Source organism: Panicum hallii, chromosome 9, assembly GCF_002211085.1.
Source record: "Panicum hallii strain FIL2 chromosome 9, PHallii_v3.1, whole genome shotgun sequence".
In the NCBI taxonomy this organism is placed as follows: Eukaryota; Viridiplantae; Streptophyta; class Magnoliopsida; order Poales; family Poaceae; genus Panicum; species Panicum hallii.
In genome coordinates, this window is record NC_038050.1 from 12,493,423 (window position 1) to 12,506,694 (window position 13,272).

Below are 13,272 nucleotides of genomic sequence, written 5' to 3' on the forward strand. Positions count from 1 at the left end.
CCGGTGTCCAAGAAAGGTAGGAAGAAGAAGGCGCCGTTGATGCTCCACGAGGAAGTGCTCGGCGAGCGTGCCGCCGGCGGTCCCTAAGGTCACCGCGATCAGCGAAACGGAGGAGCGCATCATCCCCTCGACAAAAGGCCGTGGCTCGGCTTGATTGTGTTCAGTAGCGGCTTGATTCTTTCAGTAGCCCCCACACAGACACACACACGCCGCATCACATCTCGCATCGCCGCCGCATGCCCTACCCGTTGCCGCCCTTGGCCTCGCCAGATTATGCCGTCGCCGGCCAGGCAAGCTGGCGAACCCCTTGATGCCCTCTACAAAATTCTAGACACGACGACGGTCTTCCGTTGTTCCTGTTTCGGCCGCACCTGGCGGTGGCCGGCCGTGGTGCTGCCTACCGAGGCCACCGCAAGCAGGTATCTAAGATTCATTTTCTCTTTGTCTGGAGTTATGCTGCCGACGGATTGATCAAAATTTCAGAAGGACCAAAGCTTGGCGTTTTTTGATTTGTTTGTTCTGACCAACAAAGGTGTCCAAGGACCAGTTGTTGATTTCGCTGGGTGCATAAGAAGCACAATCATGAAAAGATGATGCTGTCCTCATAGACGTCACAAAGTAATTCTGGAGAGAGCTTTTGCCTTCAGCCTCTCTTCGAACGCTGTCCGAGCTATACAGGGAAGTACTGATTCGGGGCTGTACAAAATCAATGTTACTGTACATGATGCTATTTTGTTGTGGTGTTATCGTGGGTGCTATGGTTTTTAAGATTGGATATTGTCTTCTCAGATATTATCATACTCATGCTTGATTATCTCACAATGCATAACTGGGATAACGTGATTCACAAATCACATAAACCCCACTGCCCTAAGATGTGCTCCATTTTACTGGCCAAACTCATCGATCAACGATCAGTTTGTAGCACGAGGAGTAGCTTTGCTTTCTCCAGTCCAGGACAGCACAACCACTTCAAGTAAAGGCGCAGGACAGCAAAGCCGCACAGCGCCGCAGCCGCTAGTAAAAGAAATCGCACAGCCACACGCGCTGCAGTGCCCCGGACAGCATCCTGCATCCCACCCTCACCGAGACAGTCTCCCCCGATACCGACCTCCTCCTGTTCAACCATCCAACCAATCCAGCAACAAGCAGAAGCAGGAGCAGGGCAGCAGCGTCGCATCACCCGCGGCGGCCTGGCTCCACCCTAGCCGCGTCAACCCGCAGCGGCGGCGGCCGCCTCGCTCCACCCCGCCGCGACGGCCTCCTCCGCGCCAACCGCGTCGACCCGCGGCGGCGGCCCGGCTCAGCCCCGACCGCGTTGACCAGCCGCGGCGGCCCCGCTCCCCCGAGAGCCCGCCCGAGCTCGGGTGGTGAAGGAGCTCCGGTTGCCGCGCTCCTCCCTGCACCGGCTTCCCTCGCCGACCGCGCTCCGCGGCGCTCCTCCCCGCGCCGGCCGCGCTCGGCCATGCTCCGCCCATGCTGGCTGCGCGCTTTGGAGCCGAGCTGCACCCACGACCACGATAGGCCGTGAAGTCTCGGGATCGGAGACGGGTGGGTCGGTTCGCTTGTTGGATCCGGCTAACGTAGATAAAGTTTGCCCCCCAGTTCCTCTTCAGGCTCGGCTGCATGCTCACCTGAATCGATTCAGAGTCGGAATTGCCTCGCGAATCGATTCGGACCCGATATATGCAGCGCGCGTCCTTAAAACCCGCCCTTGTTGGAAGGAATCAAGAGCACACACCAGATTCGCGTCAAGTGCAGTGCAGGGCCCAAGGGCAAGGCTCCTGCTCAACTGGCGCGTGAACGAGCGAGCAGGAAGGAGGGAGATAGAATAGCCACAGCAGGATGGAACGGCAGGTGGACTTGGCGCGTCTACTCCCCGACGACGTGCTCGCGGAAGTCCTCCGCCGCGTCGCGCCGCGAAGCCTCGCCGTGTCCCGCTGCGTCTGCAGGGCGTGGCGCGCGCTCATCGACGACCGCGGCATGCTGCACGCGGACCTCCTCCCGCACTCTCTGGCTGGACTCTTCATCAGCTACATGAATCGGCTGTACGCCAAGTTCTTCGCCCGCCCATCCCTTGATTACGGCTACCGCATGCCCAGCGATACCTGATAGAGATTTAGGATCCCCTAACCGTCAATTAGCTCGGTAATTAACTGACTAGACAACAATGTTTGACTGATCTAGATAGAAATCGAGAGAGAGAGAGAATGCCGTACCCCCCGTGGATGAACCGGCTTCGCTGGTGTTGGCCATGGGATTGAGGAAGTCGTGCCGGAGTCGTGGACGAGGATGAGCGAGCGGAGGCGATGCCGTGCAGCGGCGGCGACGTGGATGCAGAGGCGGCGGCGGTGCTCGGCGTAGAGGCGACGGTGGCACTTCCCGTCGCTTCAGCACCTCCCCTTGGATCGGGTCGCTAGGGTTTTAGGTGGGGATTAGGCACGGCGACGAACTTCGTGTCCCGTGCCCCGGCCCCCACCTCTCTATTTATTTTGGCGCTGCGCGACGGGGGCCCACCCGCCATTGAGTTGGCGGTGCGCCCCCGATCGGGGTGCGTAACAGACTCCGGATCGGTCGTTAGACCGATCCGGAGTTTGAGATCAAACTAACATTCTCCCCTTTGATCTCAACTTACTTACTCACTTCTTACGTCCGATTTCATTCAGATCAGTGCATCGAGCATGCCTCGTCTCAACAGTTATTACCGCTGGATTAATAGCCACAATACACTTTTCTGTTTGAAATAGAACCGTACTTTTGGGCCCTTACTGTCCAGGAATCATAGGCTTTCCCGTAAACCCATGCCGGCTAAGTGTTCTCTGAACACATTGGGCGGTAAGCCTTTTGTGAGCGGATCCGCTAACATTTTCTTTGTGCTCAAATACTCAAGACTGATTGTATGATCCTGGATTTGCTCTTTAACAACATAAAACTTTATGTCGATGTGTTTGGCAGCTCCACTCGACTTGTTGTTGTGAGCGTAAAATACTGCAGGCTCATTGTCGCAGTACATCTTTAGTGGTTTTTCTATGCTGTCAACCACTCTTAATCCGGGTATAAATTTCTTTAGCCATTTAACCTGCCCCGATGCCTCATAACAAGCTATAAATTCTGCATACATCGTAGATGATGCAGTTACTGTCTGTTTGGAGCTTTTCCACGATATAGCTCCACCTGCGAGAGTAAACACATAACCTGACGTGGATTTTCTATCATCCTTATCTCCCGCAAAGTCTGAGTCTGAATAACCCTCTATCACTAGAGATTCAGATCTCCTGTATGTTAGCATGAGGTCTTTCGTTCCTTGCACATAACGCAAGGCTTTCTTAACCATTTTCCAGTGTTCTATTCCTGGATTACTCTGGAATCTGCCAAGTATCCCGGTGACAAAAGCTAAGTCAGGGCGCGTACACACTTGAGCATACTGTAGGCTTCCGACAGCTGAAGCATATGGTACCGCTTTCATCTGATCGATTTCGTACTGATTTCTGGGACACTGGAATTTCCCATAACTATCGCCCTTGACTATAGGAGCAGGTGTTGGCTTACTCGCATGCATACCGTACTTTTTTAGTACCTTTTCTAGGTATGCTTTCTGCGATAATCCTAAAACCCCCTTGTTTCTGTCTCGGTGAATCTCAATTCCTAAAACGAATGAGGCTTCACCTAAATCTTTCATATCAAACTTTGAGGACAAGAATTTCTTTGTCTCTAATAGCAGATCAATATCGCTGCTAGCAAGCAGGATATCATCCACATATAAGATAAGGAAAACAAATTTTCCATTCTTAAATTTCGCATAAATGCAGTTGTCCTCCTCATTTTCTTTGAAACCAAATTTTCTTACGGTTTCATCGAATTTTAAATACCACTGTCTGGAGGCTTGCTTTAATCCATAAATGGATTTCTTTAGATGACATCCCATCTTTTCTTTTCCTTCCACGACAAAACCTTTCGGCTGTGCCATGTAAACGTTCTCATAAAGATCCCCGTTGAGGAACGCCGTCTTTACATCCATCTGATGTAATTCTAAATTATAATGTGCCACTAACGCCATTATAATCTTGAAGGAATCCTTGCATGAAACAGGCGAAAATGTTTCATTATAATCTATCCCTTCTCTTTGCGTGAAACCTTTCGCCACAAGTCGCGCTTTATATCTTTCTATATTCCCTTTGGAGTCACATTTTGTCTTGTAGACCCATTTGCAGCCTACTGTTTTGGCTCCTTTAGGAATTTCTTCTAGATCCCAAACATCGTTGGTACTCATCGATTTCATTTCGTCTTTCATGGCTTCCAACCACTCAGACGAATGAACGCTTCTCATGGCTTCTTCAAACGAAGTGGGGTCACCCTCCATCTGTATTTCCTCGCTATTATAGATTTGATAATCACTCGAAATAGCGGGCTTTCTTATTCTTTGAGATCTTCTCGGTGCCTCAGCTATCGGCACTTCTTCCACTTGGGGCTGCTGTTGCTCCCCCTGATGTGCGGCTACCGGTTCTGTCGGATCCTGAAGGACAGGTTCCTGGTTCTGACTCGTTGCCGCAGCTGGAGAACTAACAGCAGGTGCTGGCACCGTAGGTGACGCAGCAACTGGTGAAAAATTAGCAACAGGTGCTGACACCGTAGGTGAAGCAGCAACAGGCAACACGAAAAATGGATCTTGGATCATCGGAGTAGGTACGAAAACCCGCTTCTCCTCAAGATCAATCTTCCGAGCTACCGTGCTCCCCCTCATCATCTGATCCTCCAAAAAGACAGCGTGTCTCGTTTCTACGAACTTTGTATATCCGTTAGGACAGTAGAAACGATAACCTTTCGACTTTTCTGGATAGCCAATAAAATGGCAACTTACTGTCTTAGGGTCTAATTTTCCGATATTTGGATTAAATACTTTCGCCTCAGCTGGACAGCCCCACACGTGTAAATAGTTCAGTGTAGGTTTTCTCCCTGTCCATAACTCGTACGGTGTTTTAGGCACCGACTTACTCGGTACGCGATTAAGAATATGAATAGCGGTTTTTAACGCCTCCATCCACAAATTAATCGGTAACGTAGAGTAGTTTAGCATACTTCTCACCATATCCATTAGGGTACGGTTACGTCTTTCAGCGACTCCATTTTGCTGAGGCTCGCCCGGTGTAGAGTACTGGGCTACTATTCCATTTTCCTGTAGAAACCTTGCAAAAGGTCCAGGAACTTGGCCATACGGGGTGTGACGACCGTAGTACTCACCTCCACGGTCAGATCTTACTATTTTTATTTTAAGATTTTGCTGATTCTCTACTTCAGCCTTAAAAATCTTAAATTTATCTAACGCTTCCGATCTTTCTTTGATTGGATAAATATATCCATAACGCGAATAGTCATCCGTAAACGTTATGAACGAATCATAACCATCCACGGACTTTATGGGAAATGGACCACAGATATCTGTGTGCACTATCTCCAAAACCCCTGAACTGCGTTTAGCTCCTTTCTTTATTTTCTTAACGTACTTTCCTTTAACGCAATCGATGCAATATTCTTCATTTGAAAAATCTAACGGATGGAGAATATTTTCTTTAATTAATCTCTCAATTCTCCCCCTCGAAATATGGCCTAAACGACAGTGCCATAATTTCGCTGAATTTTCGTTGTCGCATCGTTTGCGCTTATGACTTGCGTCGTTAGACGTGCGTTCAATACTTGTGGTATTGCTTACAGAATTTACAGTCTCATGCATAGGCAACATATAAAGTTTGTCTTGTCGGATGGCAAGACCAACACACTGACTTTCAAATAAAATCTCACATTGTTCTTTGCCAAAATGGCGCTTATAACCATCATCTGCCAAACATGATACTGAAATTAAATTTCTAGACAAAGAGGGTACATAAAGAACATTATATAACTGGAGTTTAAAGCCGTTCTCTAATTCTAACGTGAGTTGACAAACTGCTTCAACGTCGGCTCTAACTCCATTGGCGACTTTCAGCCATCTATCCCCTCTTTGTAGCATCGTCTTTGTACTTATACCCTGCAAAGAATTAGCAACATGAACAGTTGCACCTGAGTCAATCCACCAAGTAGATTTAGAATAACTTACGTACAGGGTCTCATCGATAAATGTGATAACATCCTCACCTTTCTTAATTAAATGCCGTAGAAAATCTGGGCAATCTTTCTTGTAATGTCCCGTCTTGTGACACCACATGCATTGATCTTTTTCAATATGTGGTTGATTTTTCTTTCCACTCTTGCCTGGGTGAGTCGAAGAAGAAGAAGAAGTGGAACCTCGTTTGAACTGAGGTTTCCCTTGTGGCCTCGTATATTTATCTGAAGAGTTATTTCTTTTGTTATGCCTAACATAGTTGAGCGTGTCACTATGCGAGGCTTTGAGTCTTTCCTCTTCTTGCACACACATCGCAATGAGCTTCTCTAAGTCCCATGTGTCTGGGCTGATGTTGTAGTTAACAACAAAAGTTTCAAACTCTTTCGGCAGAGAAGCCAGAACCAAATGGACAACAAAAGCATGAGGAAGCTCCATGTCCATAGGTTTTAGCTTAGATGCCATATTGCTCATTTTCAGTATGTGCTCTCTCACACCACCGCCAGTGTACTTATCATTAACTAACCTCTGAATCAGAGTCTGAGCATAAGCTTTTGAAGAGCCAACAAATTGACTCTCCACTTTCTTTAAGTACTCAACTGCGGTGGGGCAATCTGGGATTGCTCCCCTGATACTGTCTATGATGGAACTTTTGATAACCATCAAACACTTTCTGTTGGAAGAGATCCATTTTGCTTTCTCAAGATCAAATTTCATTTGAACACTTGCATGTTCTCTCTGACGAGCCTGCCAAGCGGCAGTCGTCTCTTCCGGGTCCCTCACCAGTTCCGCAGGACAAACGGGAAACGGTGAGGTGATGGCGAAATCGATATCTGACAATGCGAGAGCCACTTCTAGCTTCTGTGCCCACATCCCGTAGTTGGAACCATCCAACGGCGGTATAGCATTAATGAAGGTCATGGCATTAGATCCTGAAATTTAAATCAAGAAGGGTGAGAACTGCTTTTTATAAAATAATAATTGCATATCTCAATTTAACGTTGGTCAATATTAAGATATGCAATCAACTAGCTGCATTAATTCTAAAACACCGTTGGGCAGAATTAGAGCAAATGCATGGAAAACTTACTTAAAAGATTATAATACTGCTATTATCAACGTTGGTCAGAAAATAACAATATTATAACTATAGAAAACTGAAAAATGACTTGAAAATTGTAATATTGCTATTATCAACGTTGGTCAGAAAATAACAATATTATAACTGAAGAAAAAAAACTGAAAACTGACTCCTTTAATTATAATATCTCGTTGGGTCTAAAATAATTAAAGGATATAACTTAATTAAATTGGCAGCGGAAAAATAAACAGTGCTAATTTTCAGAAACATTCTTACTTACTATCCCTCCATAGAAAAATTCACGTTGGTGAAATTTAAAACGGAGATCAAATCATACATGAATTGCTTGAAAAAGGTTTCTGAAAATATATTAAATCTCACTGTTCATCCAACCCAAAACCGGCCAAAATTGGGCCCAAAAGCAGCCCGAAACGGCCCGGCCTACCGCGCAACCACCCGCGCGGGGGGCTCACCCGCGCACCAGGCCGCAACCTGGTCCTGGGCCGGGAAAGTCATCCCCCGCCTGGGCCAAAACCGGCCCGCGCGCCCGCGGATCGACCGCGACCGTCCGATCAAGATCGACGGTCGCGCGTCGACTTCGGAGGGACAAAACCCCCTTGCCGCGTCTTTCCCCGAAACCCTAGCCAGTCTTTCTCCCCCGCTCGATCCTCCCCCGGCCTCTCCTCTTCCGCCGCGTGACCGCGACCAAGGGCGACGGCGCCGCTGCGGACCTCCTCGCCGGCGTGCGCGCTCGCCTGTGCGCGAGCGCGCCGCCGTCGAGTGGGCTCGCGGTGGTGAGCTAGCCCGCGCGCGAGGCGCGGTAGGAATCCCCGAGCGACGGCGCGCTCGGGTCGGCTCCGTTCATCGACGGCGGAGATGCACGGGAGCCCCTGGGCCGGTTTGGAGCTGACCCGTGGAGCGTGGAGCTCCCGGTGGGAGGTAAGATCTTCCTCCTCCTTCTTTCTTGCTCATTTGGGGTTTGAGCTAGGGTTAGGGTTAGCACGGGGTTAGGGTTTTGGGCTCGGATGCGGGTGTTCTTGCACCCCGAAGGGTTTGGGTCTTTCTTTGCGTTCTTTGAGTTGCAAGTTCTCTCTCGGGTAATGTTGCTCACCTCCTTCTAATTGCTCTTCCTCTCGTACCCGAAACTAATTACGATTAGTGAGGCTATCTGATACCATTGATAGAGATTTAGGATCCCCTAACCGTCAATTAGCTCGGTAATTAACTGACTAGACAACAATGTTTGACTGATCTAGATAGAAATCGAGAGAGAGAGAGAATGCCGTACCCCCCGTGGACGAACCGGCTTCGCTGGTGTTGGCCATGGGATTGAGGAAGTCGTGCCGGAGTCGTGGACGAGGATGAGCGAGCGGAGGCGATGCCGTGCAGCGGCGGCGACGTGGATGCAGAGGCGGCGGCGGTGCTCGGCGTAGAGGCGACGGTGGCACTTCCCGTCGCTTCAGCACCTCCCCTTGGATCGGGTCGCTAGGGTTTTAGGTGGGGATTAGGCACGGCGACGAACTTCGTGTCCCGTGCCCCGGCCCCCACCTCTCTATTTATTTTGGCGCTGCGCGACGGGGGCCCACCCGCCATTGAGTTGGCGGTGCGCCCCCGATCGGGGCGCGTAACAGACTCCGGATCGGTCGTTAGACCGATCCGGAGTTTGAGATCAAACTAACAATACCATCATGGACCACTGCAACGGCCTCCTCCTGCTATACGACGACTGGCTGTACAACCCTGCCACGGACGAGGTTGCGAACTTGCCTGAACGCCCGACGACTCCACGCGCGGGGATGGAGTTTGTCACTGAGCACGATGTTTGTTCATTCCTAGCGTTTGATCCTACTGTTTCATCACACTACGAGGTGTTCTTGATCCCTAGTGTTCCTTGGGAAGAAGATATAGTTAAGCGTGCAGCAGGTAGTGCCGTGTTGCATTCAGAATGGCCACCGTCACCATGCATCCTAAGTGTCTTCTCGTCGAGGACGGGGCTGTGGGAGGACAGATCATTTAGCCGACAAGGGGAGGCTGCAGGAAAAGTCGCTGACATTCAACTGGACCAGAGATCCGAGCCATATAGGCATGCTGAATACTGGCGGGGCGCACTCTACATCCACTGCCAAACTGACTTTGTCATGAGGTAGGGCATGCTTTACTGCTTCAGGAAATACCCTCTTTAATAATTGGTATATACGTTGAGTACATTTCTCTCTGTAAAATAATGATGCTTTTGCTTAACGCTATTTCTCAATTTAATTTGCAGAATATCATCATCAAATAGCACATACCGAGTAATCAAACCCCCAATAAGAGGTACTGAAGTACTGTCTAAACATTCAGAGTTCTTTCTAGGAAGGTCTGAGAAGGGGATTTACTATGCATTACTTGATAACCACCGCCTGAGGGTCTGGATCCTTGACGAATCATGTGATCAAACTCATTGGAAATTGAGACAAGACACTGATCTGGGGCCATTTCCAAGTCTAAGCTGTGACCATGGGCCTTGGGTTTTAGAAAATGCTAGCTCTGATTATGAAAGTGAAGACGAAGACGAAGATGAAGATGAAGAGCAGATGGAAGAAGAATTTGAATGGAACTCCGATGATGACAATATTCCACCCACTAATGATATGGAAGAAAAGTGTAACGCATTTATGGGAATCCTTGCTTTTCATCCCTACAAAGAGATTATCTTCTTGGATAGATCATCAAGAGTATTGGCGTATCATTTGAGTAGCTCTAAACTTGAAGCGTTGGGCAACTTGTTTACAAACGTTTATCTTTCAATGCATGTATATGTGAGGAGTTCTTTTCCATACACGCCCTGTTGGATGGGAGAATTGCCTCAAACTTTTAAGTAATAAATCCAAGATCATCATATATCAGGTTGAAGTTGTTTTATGAACAAAATGCATAGTCGTTTCTAAGTCCAAGTCTTCGTTTGTCCTGTATGAGAAATATAATCGATTATATTTAACAATGAATATATGAAAAGTCAGCAATGTTTTTCAGTTGTGTTATCATTACACATCATATTATGAATTGCACCTTTTTTTGTTCAAAGTATCATCAAATGGTGCACGTATTTTCTTGCAGAAAAAATGGTGCATGTATTGAATACTGAGCAGCACTCGGTTGGCTAGCTGCGGCGATATGCGGGCAGCCCACCCGGGTAGTGCCGGAGCATGAAAAACATAGCTGGGGCGACTTCTAACGAGATTCGAAATCGCAAAAACACACGGTTTGGACACCAATTCACATCGCATGCCACTTGAACCAGCTCTCAAACTTGTGGAATAATTTATCGAAGTCTAGACAAAAATTACTTATCAAGTTGCAAATTTTTCAATCAGACAATGACAGTAAAGAGGTTAAGAATCTACTTATTTGGGAGCGCTCCACTCCTTAAAATCTAACTCCACTCCAAAATCGTCCGAGTTAAACACCTCTAGCTCTACCAACTCTGCTCCTTAAAAAATATACTTGAAGAATTTTATGAAGCTCCTCTGGAAAAAGAATTTTTTAAAACCACTTATTAAGCTGCAGATAATTACCCACCAATATCATGTGTTGCCCAATTTATGGTACCGGTTGGTGACGAAAAAGAGAAGTCCCCTCCAAAAAAAAATTCCATGCAAACGGGCTGTAAACTCCTGCCTGTGCAGCCCCGCTCCAGATCGAGACGCGTGGCAGACGCTGCAATCCGGCGCTCGCGAGCAGATCAGTCGCGGCGCCGCACCAAACTGTTGAACCAAGAGGGCATGTTCTCTCGAGCCGGTTCGATGTCGATGGGGCCATTTCGATCAGATCGAGTTGCCCCCCTCCTCATGTGTTCGTCACGTTGTCATCGACGGCGATCGGCACCTCCAGCCGTCAGACTCAATCTACTTACTCCGTCACGGGTGTAGAAGATCATGTCACCGCCCAGTGTCCAAGAAAGGTAGGAAGAAGAAGGCGCCGTTGATGAGGGGGTCGACCATCCTGCACGAAGAATTTGGCACGAAATTGCCTTTCTTGATGCTCCAAGAGGAAGTGCTCGACGAGCGTGCCGCCGGCGGTCCCTAAGGTCACCGCGATCAGCGAAACGGAGGAGCGCATCATCCCCTCGACAAAAGGTTGTGGCTCGGCTTGATTGTGTTCTGTAGCGGCTTGATTCTTTCAGTAGCCCCCACACAGACACACACACGCCGCATCACATCTCGCATCGCCGCCGCATGCCCTACCCGTTGCCGCCCTTGGCCTCGCCAGATTATGCCGTCGCCGGCCAGGCAAGCTGGCGAACCCCTTGATGCCCGCTACAAAATTCTAGACACGACGACGGTATTCCGTTGTTCCTGTTTCGGCCGCACCTGACGGTGGCCGGCCGTGGTGCTGCCTACCGAGGCCACCGCAAGCAGGTATCTAAGAAGCATGTATTCATTTCCTCTTTGTCTGGAGTGATGCTGCCGACGGATTGATCAAAATTTCAGGAGGACCAAAGCTTGGCGTTTTTTGATTTGTTTGTCCAAGGACCATTGTTGTTGATTTCGCCGGGTGCACAAGCACAACCATGAAAAGATGACGCTGTCCTCATAGACGTCACAAAGTAATTCTGGAGAGAGCTTTTGCCTTCAGCCTCTCTTCGAATGCTGTCCGAGCTATACAGGGAAGTATTGATTCGGGGCTGTACAAAATCAATGTTACTGTGCATGATGCTATTTTGTCGTGGTGTTACTGTGGGTGCTATGGTTTTTAAGATAACTAGTTCATGGTTAGTATGAGGATATTATGATTTAGGAAAAGTAAACAGATAAATTTAAGTACATGAAAATTGCTCGGCCATCGAACGTCCTCCTAACGGAGCACGACCGGCCACGGTCAAACCCCGCCCCTCGTCGATCGGTCAAGATCGGGAGAGCAGATCTATCTTTGGATAAGATTTCGTCTAGTTGGATTCTTGTGTGAACACTCTCAGCCGTCAATGGCGGAGGAACTTCACAGCTTAGGTATGACCTATGTTATATTTATTTTTATAAATACACTACATATTTATCTATTTACCTTGTTTTATTTATAATACTCTAGTGGATAATACGCGCTCAAATTTATTAACCGCCATGCCGAGACAGTCTCCCCCGATACCGACCTCCTCCTGTTCAACCATCCAACCAATCCAACAAGAAGCAGGAGCAGGGCAGCAGCGTCGCATCGCATCGCGTCGCGGCAGAATCCCGTCAACAACCAGCTCACCGCTCACCGTCTCCCTCAGATTCTCATGTGCCAGCCGGGCACTTCCACGTCGCTCCCTCTGGCCTCCAGCCGCCCACTGCCGAAGTGCCGATATGTGTGTGTGTGTGTGTGTGTGTGTGTGTGTGTGTACACACACACACCCATCACAGTACCACACCCGCCCTCTTCTCAATCCTCACACCGCTCACACAACTCCGTTCTTGAAGGGCATAAACCCATCACGCAGCTCTGGAGCAAGCCGAGAGGGAGAGAGTGACTTTCGCATTTGCAAGCAGCTGTCTGTACAATGGCGAGCCGCTGCAGCTTCTTGTCGCTGCCATGGCTCCTCCTCCTCCTGTCGGTTCTCGGCGACGCAGTGGCCGCAGTGGCTGTGGCGGTGCCCAGGCCGCTGCTGGGCATCGCGGAGCCGCCGGGCGCGGGGGCCGGGCCCGGCGGAGGCGGGAGGCCCGACCGGTCGGTGGCCGGCGCGGACGTGATCCTCGTCGGGTTCGCCGCGGCGGTCGTGGTCGTCGTGTTCCTGTACATCAGGGTCACCCGGAAGAACAGCGGCAGCAGCGGCAGCGTGGGAGCCGGACAGAAGCAGGACGGCGGCTTGGGAGGATCCTGAACTTCTGAATGGGTAGATGTAGCAGTAGCGCTAGAAGTACACGATCCTTTTCTTTTCCTTTCAATTTTCTTTCTTGGGTTTCGTTTCAAAAAAAAAAATCTTTCTTGGGTTCAGACTTGAGGGAGGCTTGTAGAGAAACGATAAGATGGGATGAGAGGGTTGATACAGTTTAGCAGCTGGTTAAGATTTGTCAGTTCACTGATCTGTGGTGTGTAAGTACATGTCCGGTGAGCTGAGGTGGTGATACGTAGGAGACCA

The 13,272-nt window shown here is 49.1% G+C and overlaps 2 protein-coding genes across 2 annotated transcripts; both read left to right on the forward strand.

Moving 5' to 3' along the window:
- Positions 1 to 8,863: 8,863 nt before the first annotated feature.
- On the forward strand, positions 8,864 to 10,039 carry LOC112872792. The gene is made up of 2 exons (XM_025935840.1): positions 8,864 to 9,318; positions 9,442 to 10,039. Exons 1-2 carry the CDS (start codon positions 8,864 to 8,866, stop codon positions 10,037 to 10,039), a joined length of 1,053 nt encoding a protein of 350 aa, XP_025791625.1.
- Positions 10,040 to 12,575: 2,536 nt separating this feature from the next.
- On the forward strand, positions 12,576 to 13,272 carry LOC112872545. Its single transcript, XM_025935571.1, has one exon. The coding sequence runs from the start codon at positions 12,694 to 12,696 to the stop codon at positions 13,012 to 13,014; it is 321 nt and encodes a 106-aa protein (XP_025791356.1). The 5' UTR covers positions 12,576 to 12,693; the 3' UTR covers positions 13,015 to 13,272.

Coding starts and splice junctions, on each gene's coding strand:
- LOC112872792 (XM_025935840.1), top strand. CDS start 8,864: ATGGACCACTGCAACGGCCTCCTCCTGCTATACGACGACTGGCTGTAC. Junction 9,319..9,441: donor CAAACTGACTTTGTCATGAG/GTAGGGCATGCT, acceptor TTTAATTTGCAG/AATATCATCATCAAATAGCA.
- LOC112872545 (XM_025935571.1), top strand. CDS start 12,694: ATGGCGAGCCGCTGCAGCTTCTTGTCGCTGCCATGGCTCCTCCTCCTC.